This window comes from Neomonachus schauinslandi, chromosome 1 (genome assembly GCF_002201575.2).
Source record: "Neomonachus schauinslandi chromosome 1, ASM220157v2, whole genome shotgun sequence".
In the NCBI taxonomy this organism is placed as follows: Eukaryota; Metazoa; Chordata; class Mammalia; order Carnivora; family Phocidae; genus Neomonachus; species Neomonachus schauinslandi.
In genome coordinates, this window is record NC_058403.1 from 18,311,700 (window position 1) to 18,336,498 (window position 24,799).

Sequence of the window (24,799 nt, forward strand, 5' to 3'; positions counted from 1 at the left end):
TGAATAAAGTGTGGACTTTAGTTAATAATAATTACCAAAGTTGCTCCATTAATTATGACATGTATCATACTAACATAAAATATTAATAAAAGGAGAAAGTGGATGTGGTATATATGGGAACTCTCCATACTATCTTCACAATATTTCTTTAAATCTACTGTTATAAAATAACTAAGTTTATTAAAAAGAAAAAACAAAGAAAAGAAAACATTCTTGCAATGCCAGACCTTTTGGCATCCTGGGAACAGCATAGAAAAGATCCACACATACTCCCAAATTATTCCCCCATAGGAGTCAGGGTTAGACGAGCCAATGGTTTGATTTACCCAGTCTGAAGAAGAGGTTATTCTGTTCATTCATCTAAGCCTGTGTTTGCCTCTTGGTTATTTCTTGGCTACACTTTCAAACTTAGGGTGTATTGTTTCTCTTTTGATCACTAAATAAGAATAGAAGAGTAAAACCATGTTCTCTGTTTTTAATTAGTAGCAATTCTAAAGTCAGTCTTTTTTAATTGAAATTTAGGATCGTCAACAAAATACATAACTTTCCCAGCAGTTTTGTGACAATACCTCCAGCCTGTCTCTTTGTTGCCCTTTACCATTACTGCATTTTTTTCTTTGTGTGTCCAACATGATACCAATTTCAAAATTGCATAATGGTTTTATTGTGAAGATTTGCCTTCTTGGTTCGATTTTCTATAATATAGGTCAGCACATGCCCCTTCACTGAGACAACTTGCACCTTCCTCCCCCACTAAGGAACAAAGCTCACATCACGTTGACTTCAGCGATACTCACTTCGGCAATAAGAGCGTGAGAAAAAGTCATTGTATTATGGTATTAGACACTCATCCGGCGGGTTATTTTAAATATTACCAGAACTTGAATAGCAACAATAATAACCCATTCTATTAAAAAAGGGGGGGGGGGGGAAAAAAAGAGCAAGAAAAAGGAAAAAAAGAAAAAAAAAAGAAAAAAGGAGGACTTCATTGCCTAAGTGCTTAAGATCTATTTCGATTTCCTCCATTTTCCTAAAAAGTTAACGGGAAGAAAACAAACTAATAGGAAACGTTCCCAGGATTTTAAATCTCATGAGCCCAGAATCCGTGAAAATCCTGTTTAGAACCACCCCGGGAAATAGGCTTTGGGACGTCCTCCCGCTACTCGTTCATTCAGCTTCTGCCTCTTCTTAACAATCATTCCTGCGGACGTCCCCCGAGGACACAGCAGCTGGCTGGAGTCCCCAGACCAGACTTCCCTAACTGAATATACATGGGCAGGTGGAGAGGATAAAAGTAATTCTGGCTCAACGGCCACGCATTCCCCTCATCCCCCTGCCCCACAAGTGCGCCGCGTTTTACCGGTAGAGCAGGAAGCCTCAGAAACCAAGACAACTCTAACACTACCCCCTTCCTTCTCTGGCACTTCGCGTGTGGCCGGCGCCTGCCTCCCTGTGATGCCATCTTGAGATCCTAGCATCTTCCAAGTAGTTAGTGAGTTCTTGCATTCTGTTCGCGTCCCTGCATCTTTGAAAACGTACCCGAACTTTGGAAGAAGGTGAGAAACCTGCTGGTGTGGGCTGTTAATTTTCTCCACCCAGAACTGACAAAGTCAGATGCTATTTACAATAAGCCGAACAAACCGCCCCCGCGCCAGCCTGCGCCCCAATTCCCGCTCGCTGGGTGCCAAGTCAGACGCCCCGCGGCGCACCCGCAGCCCCGGGCCCCGGAGATAGCCGTCCGCGAGCGCCGCGTCCAGGGGCTGGAGGTCTGGGGGCCGGGTCCCGGCACGCGTGGGTGGGAGGGTGGAGGTACCCCAGCAACTCACAGCCCAGCGCGACCACCAGGTAGCGCAGCAGCAGCAGGAGGAGGCGGTGGCGGCTCCTCCTCGCCATCTTCCCGGGGTCCGAACTGGCTGCTCCTCGGAGGCCGAGGGTCCCGGCGGCCGGAGCGCGGCAGGCCGGGCGGGGGCCCCTCAACTTCTGGGGCGGGAGTGCAGGAGAGATTCGCTCCGGGGAGAGGAGGGGAGCGGTGGGCGGACCCTGATGGATGTCAGTTTCCCCCTGCCGGGGGCGCCTTCTCACCCGGCAGCCTAGGGGCAGGTCTGGCCTGTCCCCGGGCTGCGGGGGGGGGGGGGGGGTGGGGGTGGGGGTGCGGCTGGGCTATTGCTTTTGTGGGGTGAGTGGTGGGAGGGGGTGGGCCGTGGATGCCGGACGAGGTGTGGGCTGGGTCCTAATGAGGGGGCAGGAGGAGGCGAGGAGCGGAAGGGAAGCCCTGGCGGGCGTCCCCCACCCCCGCGCCGCCGGGATTGATCGGCTTTGTGTCTGGTCCGGCGCGGGGTTGCCCGCTGTCCCCCGGGCGAGGAGCAGGGGGCGGGAGGCGCGGGCCGCGGGGGCTGGGGGGAGGCGGCGGTGGAGGGCAACTCCGCCTGCCTCGCTCCAACTCCTCTCTTCCTTCTCCTGGCACAAAACTTTTTGGGTTTTCAGCCTAGGGGTGGAGATTTTGGGAAAATTTCTGGCCAACGGGCGAAGCTGCGGGGGAGGCGCTGGGTCGGGGTGGGGGGGGGAGATGGGGTTCGCCGGCTCCGCCTTGGACGCCGGAGGAAGAAAAAAGAAAAAGCAATCAAGACTCTTGATAGAAGGCAGGGCTCCGATCTTAGCAATAGCCTTGGCCCCTTCTCAGTGTAAGCTTTTCGCTCTCCGGAGAGTTGAGGTGTGTTTTGTGTTCTTTGCTTTTCACGTGTCAGAGTTGGAAGTTCATCTAACGGTGTAAAATATTTATCATGTTTCTTTCCAGTTATATAACTGCTGCCTGTGGAGTTTTCCACATGTTAAAACTCTACAGCTGCCCTTTGTCAGGTTTATTTTTGGTTTACTGTGCTTTTAAAAGGGAGACCCATTATGAATGCTCTGTTGCCTTCTTTAAAATTGACCTGCACTTACACTGCACACACTCCAAGGGCTAAACAGACAATTTTTGTATTTGCTCCCAGAGACCAAAAATGTCTAGTGCATTCAAGAATAGTGACAGATCTGGACCTTTCTCAAGAGAAGAAATTGTTATACATCAGTTTTGTGTTTTTTTTTTAAAGGTAGAATAATGAATAAAATACTTAATAGAAGAGAGTTGATTTAGTGGGGTGCACATGAAGAATTTAGCTCACTGGACAAAGGAGACCAGAGTTGAGATATGCAGAGCTGTGAGGAATGAGACATCCCTGCTGTTTCCTGGGTGACAGTGATGGAAGCTTGATACCCAAGGCAGGGAGGGGCAGAGGACCCAAACAGTCAAAATGGCCAAAACGTTAGAGCTATACTCCAGTCAAGCGAGGAGAGGGGACACAGATTTAACAACAGGCTTATGCCAGTTTTTCTGGGTAGCAACCAGAAAAATGTAATGCTTTACAAGAGAAGTTGATGGCGTTCTCTTTTCTCATTCTTGCCACTGTATATCTCTTTGGCTCCTCCCTAAAGATACACACAAAAAAGGGCATACTTTTTAAAATTAGTATTCTGTGACATCCTATGTGAATAATTGTTTTCAATTAGCAATAATCACGTCTCGGATAAACCTCACTGGGTATGATACTGCCGCTGCGCAAAGCTTACTATGTGAATAATTGATTCACTCCATTATTTGTCACCCAGTTAATGCATTTGCCAAATAGCTACATTGTGCTAGATGCTGGTGTACAATGATGAACAAGATTGAGTCTTTGCTGCTCATGAGCTCATAGTCTTGAGAGAGAGAAAGAGTCCCATCTGGAAAGACCTCTAATACTACATAATAAGTGTTGTGGGAGAACAGAAAAAAGTAACAGCAGTTCTTATTGAGTGCTTTCTCAGTGGTGGAGTCTGGATAGTGCTAATCTAATCCCCCAACAATTCTGTAAGGCAGAAAATATTATCACTCCCACTTTGCAGATGAGAAAACTGGGCTGAGAGATTCTACTGGCTTGTTCAAGGTCAAGGATAAGGGAATGTTCCTCTGTTGGAGGGTGTGTGCATGGCTTTATTTAGGCATGGAAAGTTACAGATTCTGAAAGGAATGAAATGAGCAAAGGGCACTCTAGGTAGAGGATACAGCAGGATCAAAAGCTGGAAGATCTAAAAATTATGGCTTGTTTAGGTAAAGCAGTGTTCTACAGTGCCAGTTTATATGTGGGATTGGTGCAGAAGAGGTGGCAAGAACTGAAGAGGGGGGGCGCCTGGGTGGCTCAGTTGGTTAAGCGACTGCCTTCGGCTCAGGTCATGATCCTGGAGTCCCGGGATCGAGTCCCACATCGGGCTCCCTGCTCAGCAGGGAGTCTGCTTCTCCCTCTGACCCTCCTCCGTCTCGTGCTCTCTCTCATTCTCTCTCTCGCAAAAAAAAAAAAAAAGAACTGAAGAGGGGATTGGATTATGGGGGTCATTCAGTGCCATACTAGAAACTCTAGGTAGACCTTATCCTATAGTTAAAGACCTTTTGAAAGCACTAGGGTAGGATATGAAAAAAAAAAAAAAATCCACGTTTTAGAACTGTGCTGTGTAATATGGTAGCCTCTAGATCCATGAAGCTATGTAGATTTGAAATCAGTTAAACCTAAAATTCAATTCTTCAGTCATACTAGCCATATTTGATGTTCTCAATAGCAACATAGGAGGTAATGGCTGCCCTATTGGCCAGCGCAGATATACAGCATTTCCATCATTTCAGAAAGTTCTACAAGACATTGCTGCCTTCAAATGATGACTCATATGGAAATATAGACTGGATTAGGGATAAGAGAATCAGAATGTTAGACAAGTCTGAAAACTATTGCAATATTCTTAGAAAGAGATGAGGTATGAAGTAAATAGGGTAAGTAAAGAAGCAGGTAGATTCAAAAGATATTTCATAAACCTGGGTAGCAGGATTAGGTCATCGATTAGGTATAGAGGTGATGAAGGGGAGAAGGTAACTGAGTTTTGTAGCCTGGATGGATGTATGTGGTAGTTATAAATAGCACATTAACTGAATAAGAAACATAGGGAGCATACATAGTTCCAGCAGGTTTGAAATGAGTTGACTGATTTGCTAGAATGGCTCACAGAATTCAGGGAAATGTACTGACTTACTATTACCTGTTTATAAAGAACAGTACAACTGAACAGCCAGATGAAGAGGTACATAGGGTGAGGTCTGGAAGGTCCTGAGCACAGGAGCTTTTGGGGTGTGCCATCCTCTTGGCATATGGATACATTCACCAACCTGGAAGATCTCTGATCCCTGTAGTTTAGAGGTTTTTATGGAGGTTTCATTAGGCAGGTATGATTGATCAAACCACTGGCCATTGGTGATTAACTCAATCTCCAGCCCCTCTCCCCTCTCTGGGGGTGTAGGGTAGGGCTAAACTTCTAACCCTCTAATCATGCCTTGGGCTTTCTAGTGACCAGCCCCCAGTCTGAAGCTATTTAGGGGCCCCCAGCCACTAGACATCTCATTAGCATTCAAAAGACATTCATGATTCTGGAGATTCCCAAGTGTCTTAGAAGTTTTTATGTTAGGAAACAGGGACTAAGATCAAACATTTAACAAAAGATGCTCCTATCACTCAGGAAATTACAAGGATTTTAGAGGCTCTGTACAAGGAATCAGAGATGAAGACCAAATATATATTTCTTATTATATCACAATATCACACTATACACTCCAACCATCATGCTTCTTGGTATTTATCCAAAGGAGTCGAGAACTTATGTCCACACAAAAACCTGCTCATGGAACAGCTTTATTCATAATTGTCAATCAAGATGTTCTTCAGTAGGCGAATGGATAAATAAGCTGTGGTACATGCAGACAGTGGAATAATAATCAGAGCTAAAAAGAAATGAATCCATGAAAAGACCTGGAGGAACCTTAAATGCATATTACTAAGTGAAAGAAGCCACTAACTGAAATGGCTACATATTGTTTGATTCTGACTATATGACATTCTGGAAAAGTGTATAAACTATGGAGGCAGCAAAAAGATCAGTGGTTTCCAGGGATTAGGGGAGACAGAGGGATGAATAGGTGGAATACAGAGGATTTTTAGGGTAGTGAAACTACTCTGTATAATACTACAGTGGTGAATACATGTCAATATATATTTGTCCAAACCCATAGGATGTGCAACACCAGGAGTGAGCCTTAATGTAAACTGTGGACTCTGGGTGATTATGATGTGTCCATGTAGGTTTATGAATTTAGCAAACATACCATTCTGGTAGGAGGATGTTGATAATGGGGGGAGGGTATATGGGAAGTCTCTGTAACCGTCTGCTTCATTTTTCTGTGAACCTAAAACTGCTTTAAAAAAAAAAACAAAAAAACAAAATCTAGCAACAAAATTAAAACAAAAGAAGACCTAGGGAAAGATCACAGAAAAGAGAAGTCAGAAAGTGTGAGAGAAACTGGGAGAGAAATAAGGAAAGAGGTGTTTACAGCATCCCATGCCAAAAAGGGGATTGAGAATTTCTCCTGCAGTTAGCAATTATGAAGGCATTGACCACTTGGACAATAGAGAAAGCAAGCCTCTGAAAAACTTGTAGAAAAAACTTAAGAGACTTGTGTTCTATACTTAATAAGGTATAAAACTAGTGCATAAGATAAAAACAAACAATGAAATGCTTACAAACGTCAGGAGCCAGATGATGAAAGGAATAGCAATAGTTAATATTGCTTCATCGATGAGTGGTTGGGAGTTGCTTTCATTATTGTTCTGCTTGTAAGAATCCTTGCCCCAGGGAGCATGGGGCAGCTTGTAGGGAGGAATGAAGAGGAAATACAGGGAGTCCCTCAAACTCGCTTTTACTCTCTGTGATCATATTGGGCTCCCCCTCTCCCCAGGTGTCATAATCACTCTGACACTATAAACAGTTTTGTCAGGTTAACATAAATGGGGACTTGGTGCTTTTGGACATTGTACCATTTTTTATTCTTTCCACCCACTTTAATTCTGAATTCAAGGTAATGTTGAGGAGGGTGTCAAGGCACATTTACTAAAACAGGCAATAGAGAGAAGGGCTGGGTTTAAATTGAGGGACTTCTCACAACACCTCAGATCTGGTATTTCTGTGTTGGCTGGGTTATTTTTCTTCATGGGTGTGGAGAAGGTGCTGGAAAGTTTGTCTACACTCTGCAATTTGGAGAAAAGGAAAAAAAGTCATTTCCAGAACCACACAAATTCCCAAGTGTCTCTCCTATAATTTTAAACTATGGATAGAATTTAAGGTCTTTAACTAATGGGATCCTCATTACTTATCCCTCATTATTTTCTCCTCAGATCATTTTCCGGAATAATCCTCATTTCAACATTTCATTCTGATATGCCCACAAGCACACTCATGGCTCATGTTCAAACCACATCCCTTTCAAGCCAAATAAACCTATTCAGAGAAACCCACAGTGTCTCCAGCATGTAGCCTTCATTACTCTCCCAAAGTGACGTCTTTCTTCAGGTACATCATAGCAAAACTTTCTTCCAAGAAAAACAAACAAACAAACCCTCACTAGACCCTGGTTCTAATTACTACAAGCAGGAATATCTTTCTTTCACATTTTTGCTCTCAAATGACTTAACATCACTAAGGTGGTTCGACGTGCCAACTAAGTGAACTTCACCAGCAATCAGTAAATTATTAATGCTTTCTTTCTTTTTTAAAAGCACATTTATTACCAACTCAATGGCTGGCTTCTTTATTTAGTGACAATTAGCAATTTCATAAGGAATTAGATAATATGAAAATGATTTTTTTGTACATGAAATTTCCTTCAGGGAGGAGTAGCATCTAACAAACATTTGCTAGGGTCAATGAAGAATGGACAGGCACCAATTAGTCTATAAGCATGGAATCATGACAACTAAAACTTGGGGAGAACTTAGAGATAATTCACAACTCCATTCCTCTCTCCATTTCTCCCCTTTCTCATGTCACAGTTAAAGATGATAGATAATGACGGTGCCTGGGTGGCTCAGTGGGTTAAACGTCTGACTTTGGCATGATTTCAGGGTCATGATCTCAGGGTCCTGGCATCGAGCCCCATATTGGGCCCCATAGCGACCTCCCCACTTAGTGGGGAGTCTACTTCCCCCACTCACTCTGCCCCTCCTCCTGCTTGTTCTCTCTCTCAAGTAAATAAGTAAATCTTTTTCTTTTTAAAGATTTTATTTAGTTATTTGAGAGAAAGAGAGAGAGAGAGCATGAGCAAGGTGAAGGGCAGAGGGAGGAGCAGGGTCTCCATGGAGCAGGGAACCCAACGCGGGACACAATACCGGGACTCCGGGATCATGACCGGAGCCAAAGGCAGACGCTCAACCGACTGAGCCACCCAGGTGCCCTTAAATAAGTAAATCTTTAAAAAAATAAAATATGATAGATAATGAGACCCAAAGGGTGAAATGACCTACTCAAGATCACATGGCAAGATAAGAGGACAGCCAGGCCTGGAATGAACACTTGTGATCTTTTTTGATGCAGTCCCCAAAACAGCATGGAGCCCTCTGCATTGTCTGGGAACAGGTTTGCCTTTCTGTGTACAACTTGACCCAAGTTATCACCTGATTTCTCCCCTTGCCTGGGACGAGTACACTTCATATATATCCTTAATTAAAGAGTGAGTGGAGAAGGTAAGAACTCTCCATTGAGTTGCAGGGAGTTCTGCCATCTAACTCAACATCTTGGATCTGGGGCAATACAGCCCAGATGAGAGGATGCTGAAAGAATTTGGGCAAGATTCAGTGATTCTTCCATTTGCTCACTGCTCTCCAGAACACTCCTAAAGATAATGATAATGAATAAATGTTAATATTTATTAAGTACTACTTATGCCTGGCACTGTGCAAAGCACTTCATAGGTGTTATATAATAAACAAATTTGTGAAGTGGTGCTGTTATTATCATCTTACAGATGAGAAGAAAGACTTAAAAAAATTAAGTCCCTGACTCAGGACTGGGCAACTAGGAAATCACTGAGCCAGATGTACACCCAGGTTTTCGTACTTCCAAGACCTATGTTAACTGCTAATGTATCTGAAAAGATGGACTCCAATGGAATGCATTTCTCTCTTCCCCTAGGATGAAGAAAAAGACATCATGAATGTTGTCACTTGATTTCTGTCATGATAATGACATCTTCATTTGTTTGACTTCTTTTGAGACTTTGAAAGTCCTTTCATATGCATTTTCTCTTTGGATCTCTGTACAACCCAGTGCAGGAGCTAGGGAAAGGTAAAATGATGTATATTTTAACAGCCCCATTTATAACTGACAGATATCAGTCTGTACTTGAGAAACTCCAGTACAAGCCAATAGGAGAGTCTCATTTCTGTATGATTAATATTCAGGGTACTCTGGGTGACCGGCTGGGTATGAGACAGGCTAGACATATGGGAAGCATGCTATTGGGTGTGTGGCTGGCTGTGTGTGATAGGGTACTACCCTTCTCTGGTTCTCAAAGGAGGCCTAGGGACTTAGCAACCTGCCCACATTCATGCAGGTAGTGACCCCAAACCATCTGTCGCCACAGGCCCTGCTATTCCCCATTCCCTTGCTTGGGTTTTCTCCCATGTCCTAACATCTCCTTAGTAGACATATCTCTCTAGCTTAGATCTCTCAAACTCCAGATCACTTTTCCCTGTTTTTAGAACATCTGTACATAGATGGGCCACCCACAGTCAATTTAAGTTGATTTTAAAATTTTAAAATTAAGTCTAAAATTGAGTCGATTTTATCACTTCTTCACCCTACCTCATTTTTTCTCCACTTTTTTTTTTTACCTTCCTCCTTCTCTTTCAACATTTCTGTCTTCCATTACCTAATATGAAATATGAAATTAGAGACCAACCACTGTGCTAATGTTTGGGGACACAATGAAGCACATTAACAGACAGTGTCTCATCTCTGGAGTTGTAGGTTAGGGAGGTAGACCTCAATCAGGCAAAGCAAGCTTGCACACTAGGGTAGCTGTTAATAAGGCTTCGCCTGGTTGGGAGGTCAGGGAACACTTCTCTGAGGGAGTGACACGGCCTAAAATCTGAAGGAGGTAGGAGAAGACAGGTAGAAAGAACAGTCTATGATGAGGAAACATCATGTGTGAGGGCCTTGTGACAAGTGCTGGAGAATGAGCGTTGGCAGGTGGGGCTGTAGCACCAAGGTTGAGAGGGAGAATGATGGAGACAATGGAATGCCCACTGCTTAAATCCTTCAGTGGCTTCCAGGAGCTTTCAGAATAAAAGCAGATTGACCAACATGGCTTCCTTCCCTTTTTGTCATCATGCTCCCAGAGGGCTTTTTCATACCCTGCTCCCCCTTTGCACTTGGATCTTCATTCTTTTCTCCCCCCTTTCAGTGTTATCTAGCATTTATTAAACATTTTCCAAGTAGTAGGCACCGTGCTAAGCTCTTTTCATTTATTCTATTCTAACTCTCACGACAATCATGTTCAATAAGGAAAGCTATTATGTCTGTTTTACAGGTGAGGTCATTGGGACAGAGAGAATGAGCCACAGACCAGAATCACAACAGCCTGTGGGTGGTAGAGGGAGGTTTGGAATACCACCTGGCTCACTCCAGACTCAATGTGCTTAACCATTTATGTGCACTATTTCCCATACACCCCCGTCCTCTGGTCAAAGCTTATTCATCCTTCTGTCTCTGCTAAACTGCAATTTCCTTAGGAAACTTCCCTGCCTTTCCCAATTGGATCAAATCCTACTGTTGCAAGCTCGAATTATCCCCTTCCTCTCTAGCATCACGGCTGGGATTTTAAACTCAAGTGGTCACACTCAATCACTAGTAATAGATTGGACCCCATGAAGGCAGAGTTCATCTGATTTTCATTTCTTTATTATAGCCTCTTTTCCTAACAAAGTGTCAGTTACTAAATGCTCAATAAATATTTGACTACTGGATGAATACACAGATCCCTATATCTTTTTTTTTTTTTTTTTTTTTTTTTATTTATTTGCGAGAGAGAGAATGAGAGACAGAGAGCATGAGAGGGAGGAGGGTCAGAAGCAGACTCCCTGCCGAGCAGGGAGCCCGATGTGGGACTCGATCCCGGGACTCCAGGATCATGACCTGAGCCGAAGGCAGTCGCTTAACCAACTGAGCCACCCAGGCGCCCAGATCCCTATATCTTTGATGAGAATGTGATTGGACTGTAAGTTGTTTTTTTTTTAACCCAATAACTTGGTCTCTTTAGGCTGCCGTAACAAAGGACCAGACACTAGGTGGCTTTAAACAACAGAAGTCTATTTCTTACAGTCTGGAGGCCAGAAGTCTAAGATCCAGGTGCCAGCATGATCAGTTTTTAGCAAGGGTCCTCCTCTGGGTTGCAGCTAGCCACCTTGTCATTGTATCCTCACATGGCAGAATGAGAACTGGCTGCTTCTCTGGCCTCTTTTTATGAGGGCACTAATCCCATTCAGGAGGATTCCACGCTTATGATCTAATTCCCTCTCAAAGGCCCCACCTCCAAAATACCATCACATTGGGATTATGGTTTCAATATGTGAATTTTGAGGGGACACAAACTTTCGATCCATAGCACCTAACAATATCTTTGTAAAGTCAATAGCTTCAATATCTCTATACGCTAATCTCATTGCTAAGTACTGTATTTCCATTATCTCCTTGATTGTATACCGGAGGAAGTAAGGGTAGGAGTGAGGTCCAAAAGATTGCCCCAGGACACCCAGTTGGTCAGTGGCCGAAGGACATGTTTCCAAGTCTGACACTGCCATGTTCCCTCCACTCTTGTAACCATCTTTCCAAGTCAATCAATCTGCTGCAGCATGGGTCCTTATGGTGACTTAGCATTTACTGTAGGGATATAATAATTATATTACAGATTCGTATTTTATATACTTTGAGGTTGTTTTGTTTATTTATTTATTTATTTATTTTATTTATTTATTTGAGGCAGAGAGAATGAGAGAGAGAGAGCACATGAGAGGGGGGAGGGTCAGAGGCAGAAGCAGGCTCCCCGCCGAGCAGGGAGCCCGATGCGGGACTCGATCCCGGGACTCCAGGATCATGACCTGAGCTGAAGGCAGTCGCTTAACCAACTGAGCCACCCAGGCGCCCTGTTTTGTTTTTTTAACATCATAAATTGTGGTGCACATTCTTTTTTTTAAATTAACTTTTAATGTATTATTTGTTTCTGGGGTACAGGTCTGTGATTCATCAGTCTTACACAATTCACAGCACTCACCATAGCACGTACTGTGATGCACATTCTTATACATTTGTGCTCTTGTCTAATTATTTCCTCAAGGTAGTTGGTGGGTAAAAAATTGGCAAGCTTTTGATTCAAATCGGCAATAGCAGTACTGAGTTTTTAGTAGTACAGTCTCTTACCTGACTGTTTTCCAAAAGAGTATTTCTGCCATTGTGCCAACAAAGAAAAACATGACTTAAAAAATATTCTTTGCATTTTGGTTAATTTTTCTTGAATTACAGAAAGAAAAAGATAGTAGCCTAGTCCTCTTTGGGCCTAGTCCTCAAGGCACTTTTTTGAAGTATGGAATTTAGTATGTACTCCAACTGAGGCAGATAAATAGAAGTGCGTGTAGCAAAACAGGCTGTTTATTATTTATTTGATATTTATATCCCAAACATATTTTTCTTTAATAGATCTGTATAAACTTTTTAATGTTTTGCATAATCAAATTCTTTTTTAAAAAAAGATTTTATTTATTTGAGAGAGAGAGAGATCACAGAGGGAGAGGGAGAAGCAGACTTGCTACTGAGCAGCCACCCAGATGCCCCATAATCATCAAATTTTTAATGCTGATGGAACTCTATACTTAAAAGAACTTTTCTTACCAGCATCTCAACTGCATTCTTTCATCTTTAAGATCCTTGGGAAGGTGTTGGAGAACACAAATGAACTTGATCTACCTTGCTCTGGCAAAAACTGGATGGGAGGGACAAGGGATAGAATTATGCCTTTTCACTCGCAAAGATTTAGGAATTCCACTGTGTTTTTGGATCTGTCTCCTTTAGGCCAGGTGGATAGTTTCAGTCTTTCCAGAATGCTCTTTTGGGCTCTGATGAAAAGTCAAATTAACATTTAGTTTCGACACTGATAATACTCTAAGCGACAACATTCTGTCCACTGCACAAGCCAAGACTTATTATTTTTTTTTTGAAAAGTCAAGAGAGGGCATATTTTCTCACATGATATCCTTTAAAACCCTGTCATCTCACTGAATTTTTAAGGTTTGCCTTGTGCCTTTTAGATGTAAATCCTCTTAGGAATTAGAACACTTTTCAGAAATATATTTTTTTCCTAGAAATGTAATATTATAAAGAAAGCCGGGCTGTTGATTCCCTGAAGTGTTAGGCATCATCCCAGGCACAGAAGTTCAAATGCTTGTCTGCTGGCTTGGAGCCAGTGAACACAATGACGGGGAACACTGGAGGCTTTGAAAATGCCCCGTGGGGATGGATGCTGTTTAACAAGCAGGATGCCTGGGTTAGAGCCCCTGGGGTAAGTGGCCATCCTGGTTATTCCTTCCTAGGATAGCGACCAAACATCCTGGAGTCCTGAAAGTCAAAAGTGAGGATACACACGCCATTCCAGAAGCAACATTTCTTTTTTCCTAGATACACTCTTAGATAAGACACCTAACCCCTCTGGAACTTCAGTTCCTCATATGTAGAAGATGGGACTGAGGTATGTGATTGTAAAGGCACTTTCAACAATAAAACTGGACTTTATGTTTTAGTCTTTCAATTTAAAAATGAAGAATAAGCCAGTCTTCTAAAAACAATACCATATATTGCTGCTGGAAAGATGTCAATATGATAAGCGACCTCCACTCAACTACTACAGATTTTTTCTTTCTCTTCCTACCCCCAGCCACTACACATACGCACGGACGCACGCACCAACACACGCGTCTCATTAACTATTTAAAATATCTTCAGGGGTGCCTGGGTGGCTCAGTTGTCAAGCGTCTGCCTTCGGCTCTGGTTGTGGTCCCAGGGCCCTGGGATCCAGCCCCGCATCTCCCTCTCCCACTGCTTGTGTTCCCTCTCTCGCTGTGTCTCTCTCTGTCAGATAAATTAAAAATAAATAAAATATATTTAAATTTATCCTAGTAAGTCAAGTGTTAGAATAGAAAGGGATATCAGGAGATGGAAGGGAGAGATGCCTTTTGCCTGGCATTTGAGTTGGGGTTTATAAGACACTCTGTGTCTTCTCTCCTCTGATCTTCCTCTTACCTCTTTTCCAAGCTCCCTTCTTTCTGCATTTAAAAGCTCTGACATGTTAGCTGAGAGTCTTAACTAAGAAAAAGTGGCTGGTATTGAGCCAAATCTTCCACAGCGTTTTTCCATGAGGAGAGCTTTTGCTTTTCGCCTAACTTGACCACGGTCTTCGTCAATAGTGTAGAATTAAAGAGAACTTTGCTTTCTGCTGTCAAGGCTCTTCTGGAAACATCAAAAAATAAAGTCTCAGCTGCTGGTACTTGGGCCAATTCTAACAGGTCCAGGTTTTTTTTTCTCATCTCCTGCTGGTTGGGGAAAAAGTGATGGGAATAACAATGGAAGCTTTGTTTTAACCTCAAAAGTCTCAGTTAAGTAAAACTCATGTCTTATGTAAAAAATCCTTATTTAAAAAAAAAACCCCTGAAAGATTAGGGTGAACTGTCATCTATCTATAATTCATATTAAAATGCTTCAGAAAAAATACAGAAGCACTTAAATGCGGTAAATTGTTAATGTAGGTGGTGGGTCCATGGTGTTTGTCATGCTAGGTCTTCTTTTCTGTATGGCTAAGAATTTTCATTTATTTCACACACATTTCAAAATTTCATTCTTATCCTCTCAAAAATTAATTAAAAAATTAACTCTATTTTTATAAATAAGGAACCAAAGTGTATTGAATTAATTCAGTATCCTCTCTCCCGCATGCTGACTTGCTGGTTCTTCGAAATGGTAAAGTAGATAAAACCTCTTTGCCTTATTACCTGCTCCACCCACTTACTTGATCCAAGAGAAATGATCACTGACAAAACAAGCTTAATTTTATGGAGGCCCTGACTGGAAGTTGGAAGGCTAATTCATTGGGGAGAAAAAGAGAAACTTCTCTTTATTTATCTTGTTCTCTCCAACTAATTGGAACACACCTGCTTTTTGGGAGAGAAACAGCGGGGGGGGGGGGTGGTGAGGAGGTGGGGCAGCAAGATGAGGCCTCATGGGGATTTTTCACTTGCTTAGAAGAAAATGAAATTACTGTTTCTCAAACAAAACACACCCAGTTGTACATTTAAAAAATAATATTGATGACCAAAGAAACTTGGTGTATGAGTCAGAATTTGAGAGGAAGTTGTGGGTTACTTAAAAACTGGTTTTAGGGCCTATGCATCTTTTTTCCATTCACACATTATCTTAATGTTTCCCAGCTGAGTAGAGGATTGTCCTGTAAACCAATGCTTCTCAGGCTAACGGGCATCTGAATTAACAGAGGATCGTGTTAAAACGCAGATGATGATGGAGTAGGTCTGAGGTGGCGCTGAGAGTCTGCATTGGTAACCAGCTACCCAGTGGTGGTGATGCTGCTGATCCGTGGACCACTCCGAATTAGCACAGCAATAATCGAATGTTTTTCGAATGCATTTCTGCTACTGAAATAACAGGTGGCAGGAGGAAGTTAGTTCATCTGACTTTCTCTTACCATATGAAATTTGAATACTAGAATAAGGCCATCAGTTGTCAGTGGGTGCAATATTGCCCCCAAGGCGGAGGAAATTATTTTGTTGGAGGTAAAAAAGCTTAAACAGATATATAGTACACTTGACCCTTGAACGGCAGGGGTTTGAAGTGCGCAAGTCCACTTATATGTGGATTTTTTTTTTATAAATACAGTACTGTAAATGTATTCTCTCTTCCTTATGGTTTTCCTAATGACGTTTTCTTTTCTCTAGCTTACCTCATTGTAAGAATACAATATATAATACATGTAACATATAAACTATGTGTTAATATACTGTTCATGTTATCCATAAGGCTTCTGGTCAAAAGCAGGCTATTAGGAGTTAAGTTTTGGGGGGAATCAAAAGTTACGTGCAGATTTTCGACTGTGTGGGGGGTTGGTGTTCCTAACCCCCACATTGTTCAAGGGTCAACTGTATATCAGTGATATTAAAATGTCATGGTTGGGGGGTGTCTGGCTGGCTCAGTTGATAGAGCATGCCACTTTTTTTTTTTTTTTTTTTAAGATTTTACTTATTTTTTGACAGACAGCGAGAGAGGGAACACAAGCAGGGGGAGTGGGAGAGGGAGAAGCAGGCTTCCCGCGGAGCAGGGAGCCCGATGCGGGGCTCGATCCCGGGACTCCAGGATCACGACCTGAGCCGAAGGCAGACGCTTAACCAACTGAGCCACCCAGGCGTCCTCGTGATGGAAATTTTTTATTGTAGAAGACGCTGGGTTGAATTTTCCAGCTTGTCGAGCATCTAAATATTGTGGGTTGCAAAGGAAAGGGATGAGAATAAATATAGAATGATTATCAGAGATGACTTACACCAACAGGAAAATTAACCTGAGTTGAATAAAAAACAATCTGATTACAAATAAGTGAGAGATTTACAAACTGGAATTGTAAATACACTCCCTTTTCCTGATGTTTTAAATGTTCACTACCTTCTAAATGCATTTCTTTATACTCTTATTTATGTGTAATTATTTTTCTAAGAATGAGGTAATGAGTCCCCTTAGCTCACACTTGATGCAGAGAATATTCTAATTAAAAACACATAATTCCATTTAACTATGGATATGTGCTAAACTACCTCCCATATCCAAATGGCTATGTGGCCAACCCACGGTGTAGCAGAGAGATCTAGTGCCTTCTGCTAGGTTAGGGAGCCCAGTGAAGGCACCTGTTGTCATCTCCATGTGAAATAAAATGAGAAATCATCCAAATCTGGGCCAGAACAAGTCCCACCCATGAGGGTCACAGTGTGAAGGTTACTCCCAATAACAAAAACCGACCTCCTTGAGTGTACCCATTAATGAGCTGAATGCCAATGCTTTAATTGTCCCCAAGTGCTATAAGGTATTATAATTACTCCAATTTTTAATGATTAATTAGAAACGTGAGGTGCAAATAAGCTAATACAAGTCAAGGGTTAAGAAGTGGAGAGCAGGGATTTGAACAAAGGCAGCTTAGCTCTGGAGCTGTGCTCTCACTGGTGGTTCATGCTGGTTGTATGCAACTAATTTGGGGGGTGGTTTTAGGTGATCAGGACTCAACTGGCCTCCTCTAGGGCATGTCAAGGTTGATGGTAAGAGGCAGGAAAGTGTGATGCCCAAGGGACTGGGAATAAGGTATCCTGTCAAAAGGCCAACCAGACTAGTTGGGAATTTTTAAAAAACGGCTTTACTGGGGCGGCTGGGTGGCTCAGATGGTTAAGCGTCTGCCTTCGGCTCAGGTCATGATCCCAGGGTCCTGGGATTGAGCCCCACATCAGGCTCCTGACTTAGTGGGGAGCCTGCTTTTCCCTCTCCCTCGGCCTCTCCCCCTGCTCATGCTCTCTCTCTCTCTCTCTCTGTGTCTCAAATGAATAAATAAAATCTTAAAAAAAACCCAAACAAACAAAACAGCTTTATTAAGATATTAGTCAAGGGGCGCCTGGGTGGCTCAGTCGCTAAGCATCTGCCTTCGGCTCAGGTCATGATCCCAGGGTCCTGGGATTGAGCCCCGCATCAGGCTCTCTGCTTGGCGGGAAGCCTGATTCTCCCTCTCCCATTCCCCCTGCTTGTGTTCCCTCTCTCGCTGTGTCTCTCTGACAAATAAATAAATAAAATCTTAAAAAAAAAGATATTAGTCAAATGCTATACAATTCACCCATTTAAAGCATAAATTCAGTGTTGTTTAGTATATTTACGGGGATGTGAAACCATCACCACATCTTTTTTTTTAAAGATTTATTTATTTATTTTAGAGAGAACGAGCAAGTGGGGGGGAGGGACAGAGGCAGAGAGAGAATCCCAACCAGATTCCAAGGCACAGGGCTCTATCCCAGGACCCTGAGATCATGACCTGAGCCAAAATCAAGATTTGGCCACTTAACCAACTGAGCCACCCAGGTGCCCCAACCATCACCATATCTAATTTTAGAACATTTTAGTCTCTCCTAAAAGAAACTTAGTATCCGTTAGCATTCACCCCCAACTCTCAACCCCCTTTCCCCAGTCCTAATTAACCACTAACCTACTTTCAGTCTCTATATAGTTTCCTATTCTGAACACTTAATATAAATTGAACCCTACGCTATGTGATCTTTCGTGATGGGCTTCTTTCATTTAGCATAATGTTTTCTGGACTCATCCGTGTTGTAGCATGTATCAGTACTTTATTCCTTTTCACTGGTGAATAATATTCTGTTGTATGGATTCAGTACATTTTGTTTTTCATCCATTAGTTGATGGACATTTGGGTTGTTTCCACCTTTTGGCTATTATGACTGATGTTGCTATGAATATTCAGGTACGATTTTTGGTGTGGATGTATGTTTTCATTTCTCTTGGTGTATGCCTGAGAGTTGAATTGCTAGGTTACATGATAACTGTACGCTCAACATTTTGAGGAACTGCCAGACTGTTTTCCAAAGCAGCCGTACTGCTTGACATTCCCACCAGCAGTGTGTAGGTTATGGTGTCTCCATACCCTCCTCAGCTCTTGTCAAAACTGCCTTTTTAATTAAAGCCAACCTAATGGGTGTGAAGTAGTATCTCATTTGGTTTAGACGTGCATTTCGCTGATGGTTAATGATGTTGAGCATCTTCTCCTTGCTTTTCATGCCTGCTGGTTATTTTGTGTATCTTCTTTGATAAATGTCTATTCAAATGTTTTGCCCATTTTTAATTTAGATTAGTTGCCCCATTTTTGTTATTGGGTTGTGTTTTTTTAATATATTCTGGATACAAATTTCTTGTCAGGTATGTGATTTACAAATTTCTTTTTCCCATTCTGTGAAAATCTGTTCACTTTCTTGATGATTTGTGCACAAAGTATGATGTAGTACAATTTCTTTTTTCTTTTTTTATTTATGCTTTTTTTTTTTTTACATCTAAGAAACCACTGCTTTAACTCAAGGTCAAAATGATTTACTCCTGTTTTCTTCTAAGAGTTTTCTAGTTTTAGCTCTTTCATTTAGATTTGTAATTCACTTTGAATTAACTTTTTGTATATGTTGTGAGGTAGTCATATAACTTTCGTGTATGTTGTCTGGTATGGGAGATATATCTTGGTAAATAAATTCCATTCTCTGCATGTGGATATCCGGTTGTCCCAGCACCATTTATTGAAAATATTATTCTCTCCCTATTATGTCTTGATACATTTGTCAAAAATCAATTGTCCATAAATGTAAGGATTTATTTTTGGACTCTCAATTTTTCCACCATTCTATATGTCCATCTGTAAGCCAGTGCCACATTGTCTTAATTACTGTAGCTTTGTAGTAAGTTTTGAAATCAGGAAGTATGAGTCTTCTAACTTTGTTCTTCTTTTTCAAGATCGTTTTGTTATTCTGGGTTCTTTGCAATTCTGTATGAATTTTACAATCATCTTGTCAATTTCTTCAAAAGCCAGCTGGGATTTTGATAGGGATTATACTGCATCTACAAATCAAGTTGGGGAGTATTACCATCCTGACAATATTAAGTCTTTTGGTCCATGAACATAGGATATCTTCCCATTTTTTAAGGTCTTTAATTACTTTCAGTGATGTTTTATAGTTTTCAGTGAACAAGTCTTGCACTTCTTTTACTCAATTTATACCTAAGTGATTTATTCTTTTTGATGCTATTGTAAATGGGATGGGATTGTTTTCTTAATTTTATTTTCAGAATTTTCAGTGCTAGTCTATAGGAATAGAAATTGATTTTTTATATTGATCTTGTATCCTGCAACCTTCTTGTACTTTTTTATTAGTTCTAATACTTTTTTAGTGGATTCCTTAGGATTTTCTATGTACAATATCATGTCATCTGCAAATATATTTTTGCTGCTTCTTTTTCAGTCCAGATGCTTTTCTTTCTCCCTTCCTTCCTTCCTTTTTTTGAGGGGGGGGAATGCTTCATGAATTTGTGTGTCATCCTTATTCAGGGGCCATGCTAATCTTCTCTGTGTTGTTCCAATTTTAGTATATGTGCTGCTGAAGTGAGCACTTTTATTTCTTTTTCTTGCCTAATTGTCCTGGATATGACTTCCAGTATGATGTTAAACAGAAGTGAAAGAGTGAACATTCTTTTCTTTCTTGTTCCTGATTTAAGAGAAAGTATTCAGTCTTTCACCATCGTGTATCATGTTAGCTGTGGATGGTTGAGCAAGTTCACTTCTATTCCTGGTTTGTTGAGTGTTTTGATCAAGAAAGGATGTTGGATTTTATCAAGAAAGGATGCCTTTTCTGCGTCTGTTGAGATTATTATGTGTTTTTTTTTGTCATTTATTATATATAGTGTATTACATTGATTGATATTCATATATTACACCACCCTTGAATTTCTGGGATAAATCCCATTTGGTCCTGGTATGTAATCTTTTTATATGTTGTTGGATTCAGTTTGCTAGTATTTTGTTGAAGATTGTTTGCATCTATATTCATATGGGATTTTGGTCTGTGGTTTTATTTTTCCTTGTGATATATTTTTCTGGTTTTGGTATCAGAATAATTCTGGCCTCATAAAATGAACTAAAAAGTGTTCCTGCCTCTCCTATATTTTGGAAGAGTTTGCAAAGAATTAGTATTAATTTTCCTTCAAACATTTGGTAGACTTCACCGGTAAAGTTATCTGAACTTGGTCTTTTATTTGTAGGAAATTTTTTAAATTACTAATTTTATCTCTTTACTTGTTATAGGCCTATTCAGATTTTTGATTTTTTTTCTTGAGTCAGTTTTGGTAGTTTGTGTCTTTCTAGGAATTGGTCCATTTCATCTAAGTTACCCGATTTGTTGGCATATAGTTGTTCATAGCTTTCCTTATAATCTATTTTATTACTATAAGGTTGGTAGTAATGTTCCCTCTTTTATTCCTGATTTTAGTAATTTGTGTTTTCTCCCTTTTTTCTTGGTCAGTTTAGCTAACCAAGAAAAAATTTATCTTTTCAAATAACTGACTTTTGGTTCATTGACTTTCTCTATTGTTTTTCTATTCTCTATTTCACTGATCTCTGCTCTAATCTTTATTATTTCCTACCTTTTGCTAGCTTTGGTCTTCTTATTCTAGTTCCTTATGGTATAATGTTAGCTATTGCTTTGAAAATGTTTTTTAATTAAGGCATTTATAGATATACATTTAGGAAGGAATATAGACTTCTTTTTTTTTTTTTTGCACAAATAAGATCTAATAGTTTGATAAAAACTTACCAGTGAGATTTAATTATAATTTTACTTGGATGCCTTTGCTTGCCTTCTGCTTCTGTGGCAAGAAAACAACCAAAACACACAAGTTAAATACAGAAACTCTAGGGAGCTTTTGTTTTAGTAGTGAAAATTATTCAGAGTCTCTATGATTTTTAATTTTGAAGGGTAATTTATTTGATGACAATTGTGAACCATTCTCAAACCTGTCACATGTAGTAAGTCTGCAGTCTGAGAAATTGTTACTGGCATTTGCAAGCATTGCAGAAATTTAATAAACTGTCGCCAAACCATTTGCTTGTTTGAATGCCAAGGTTTCCTTCCCCACATCACATGCAGCGTCCTGCTGCCAACAGTTATCAAAATACTCCCACAGTTGTCACAGAGAGAACTGTTCAGGGAGTTTCTGTTTCTTTATTCTTGTTGTTCCTATATTTCATTGCCTTTGCCACTTCTTGGGGATTTATTGAATAACCTGAACAGTATATGGAGCAGTTGAGTCTTAAAGAATGGATTGAGAAACTAAGAATATCTGAGATTTAGGTATAGAAATATAGAGATATATAGTGCAGCGAGATTGGGAAGGATGACTCATGCTTTACTCTCTATGTGTTTGCGGTTCTATAGAGAGACTATGTTGTTTGTGTAACATAAAACAGCAATAAAAAATGTAAAACCATTTGAAATGGAATCTAGAGGAAAACACGAAGTAAAGTCTGGAGAGATCAACTCATTGCTATTGAAGATATACAATAAGGTGGTATATGCTTTTATAATAGGATTGAGAGATAAAATCCAGCCCTTTGAAATAAAGATTGTCAAGAAATTACTGACTCTGAGTTTGCATTTTCTGTGATGACGCCAACAGATAAATGCCAGGTCAAGTTAAAAAGGCTCTTGTATATGAAATGGGGAAAGTGGAAGGTTAGAGGGTGTGACCTTGGACCTCATTCACCAAGTCAAAGATGTATGAAAGTGTGGCCTTTTACCACTATGATAATATTTGCAACTGTCATCTGGAATAAACCTATCTCTGCTTTGTCTTGTTTAATGGCTTTGATGGACACTTTGGCAGCACCTTTCAAAATTTCAAACGCATATACCCTTGACCAAGCAATTCTGTTGCTAGGAACCTCTTCTGAAGAAATACACCAGTGTACAGATTTTATATAGACAGATGCTCATTGCAGCAAAATATTTCAAATATCCTAAGTGTACATGAAAGAGAGTATGGTTAAGTAAATTATGGTCCAGCTGTCCCCAAGTCACAGGGCTAAGAAGTAGACATCTGGGATCTAACAGAGGCTTTCACTTCCAATACCACATTTCATAAGTTAGTCAGTGGGTGTGGGTTGCTTTTGGGTGTTCAGGATCCAGCTTGTGTGTTTTCCCAGAGCAGGTCAAGATTGGATGGTGGAGAGAGAAGGGAGGACGGGCCAGTGTCATAGTCAAGGAATAGTGAATTAGACAGGGAAAGTCAAGAGTTTAAAAGAACAATAAAAAGTGGGAAAAAAGAAGTTATGTATAATTAGGGAGAGGGATTCTGGAGGAAAGTATTTTGTTTCACCAAAAAAGCATCACCTTGGCCAATTTCATTAATTTTCACCCCACTCCCCATTTTCACTCACCATGAACCCTCATCCTAAAAGACTGTAAGTGAACTTGAGGGTACTCTTAAAGGTTTTCTCAGTCTCAAATAGGAGGGAGGACTGAAGGAGGAGCTTACTTCTGGAGAATATATCTGTCCCTTCTCATCAAAGAAAATCCGCATTAACATGTGTTTGAGGGATTAGTACATCTTTGAAATCCTAAGCAAATGGGAAGAGAATTCTTGCAGCGTTCACAGAACTATGAAATGAAGGGTTTGTTGTGGCTGCAGCAGGGTGGGATGATTCAGAGCATTTTAAGGAGTGCATGCCAATTTCAGGAGTCCTGGCATTTTCCACATGCCCTGGTGTTTCCAACAATCCCAGATGCTACACTAGCATTCTGTACGACCTTGAGCCAAATACTAGCCTTTCTGTGAGTCATCTTCTCTCTCTAGTAAATGAGGTGGCTGGAATAAATGATCCATACTCTCCCTTCAACTTGTGATTTAATTTATAGTTTTCAAGGCTTACTGAATCATTAGTGTTTTAAATAAACATTACTTGGTGTTTATTAATGAAGCTTAGAAACAAAAATTTTACTTTCCTAACACAATTCTTACACATGCACACATGTGCAAACACACACACACACACACACACACACACGCATTACATTTGTAAAATGAGATAGAAAATATTACCTAAGAAGAAACTCTATACTTTGGTGATCTGTATGCTTGGTTCTCTCTTCTTTACTAATAAGAAAGAACTGATAATATTTTCTTGTGGTGAAAGGAAGAATGGAATAGTTTAAAGGAGGAATGCTAGCAGGAGTGGACTCTATGTATATTAAAAATTTTTTTTTTATTTTTAAGTAATCTCTACACCCAGTAATCTCTACACCCAGCTTGAATTTGCAACCCCGAGATCAAGAGTCGCATGCTCCACTGACTGAGCCAGCCAGGTGCTCCTATATGTACATTTTTTTATCTTTATTTTTTTAAAAGATTTATTTATTTGAGAGAGAGAGAGCATTCATGAACATGAGTGGGGGAGGGGCAGAGGGAAAAGAAGAAGCAGACTTCCTTGCTGTGCAGGGAGCCCGATGCGGGGCTTGATCCCAGGACCCTGAGATCATGACCTGAGCCAAAAGCAGATGCTTAACTGACTGAGCCACCCAGGTGCCCCATCTATATGTACATTTTTATATTCAATTGCATTTCATTTCTCTAGAAGCCCACGGAAACACACCCACACACCCACACACACACACACTCCACTGCTACCTTAGCCCGTTAAGGAGTTAGTAAGGATTGATGTTGAAGTGAAGGTACCATTTTGCCCCATGGTATCACACTAATAGAAAAGGCTTGGATTGCACCTGCTTTTCCCTCTGTTCTTATAATCTTAGGAGTTGTGTGTTTGTCTGTACCTTTCAAGCCAAGTGGAAGTGGAGGGTGTGGAGATCATTGATAGAAATGTGTGTGTGTGTGTGTGTGTTTATTACATAGTAAATGTAAAATGCATAGCAAGTGCTTCTTTAATTATTTGATTTCTTAAAGATGGCTTATTTCAAATGCTTCATAGACCTCCACCTATGAGGGTGGGGGGGTCATGACCAAGAGCCCCTGCTTTTGAACTCTGAAATCCACCCTGTTTGCTCTGAGGGCACACCTCCCACCCACTGTTGCCAGCCGGAGACTGAGTCTGGCAGGCTGGGAATATCTGGGATCCTTCTAGTTCTGGACTTGGGCTCAAGGACTGTGCCCCCTCCTTTCGTGGTGTTGACCAGCTTCCCTAGCCTGCTCTGGCAGTCAGGAATGCCTCCAG

General features: G+C 41.0%; 1 protein-coding gene and 2 non-coding genes across 4 annotated transcripts in view; all 3 read right to left on the bottom strand.

The window, feature by feature from the left end:
• Positions 1-2,119, bottom strand: part of JAM2 (junctional adhesion molecule 2) — a 61,415-nt gene extending 59,296 nt beyond the window's left edge. For both annotated transcript variants that reach the window (XM_021678042.1, XM_044913784.1), the window contains exon 1: positions 1,827-2,119. In XM_021678042.1, coding sequence (XP_021533717.1) covers positions 1,827-1,893 — 67 coding nt within the window. In that variant the 5' untranslated portion in view covers positions 1,894-2,119. The remainder of the gene's footprint in view (positions 1-1,826) is intronic.
• Positions 2,120-3,460: 1,341 nt separating this feature from the next.
• Positions 3,461-3,603, bottom strand: LOC123326899. The gene has a single exon (XR_006541381.1). It is a non-coding gene; the product is annotated as a U4 spliceosomal RNA (small nuclear RNA).
• A 16,477-nt stretch (positions 3,604-20,080) lies between these two features.
• LOC123326934 lies at positions 20,081-20,187 on the bottom strand. Its single transcript, XR_006541405.1, has one exon. It is a non-coding gene; the product is annotated as a U6 spliceosomal RNA (small nuclear RNA).
• Between the last annotated feature and the right edge of the window lie 4,612 nt (positions 20,188-24,799).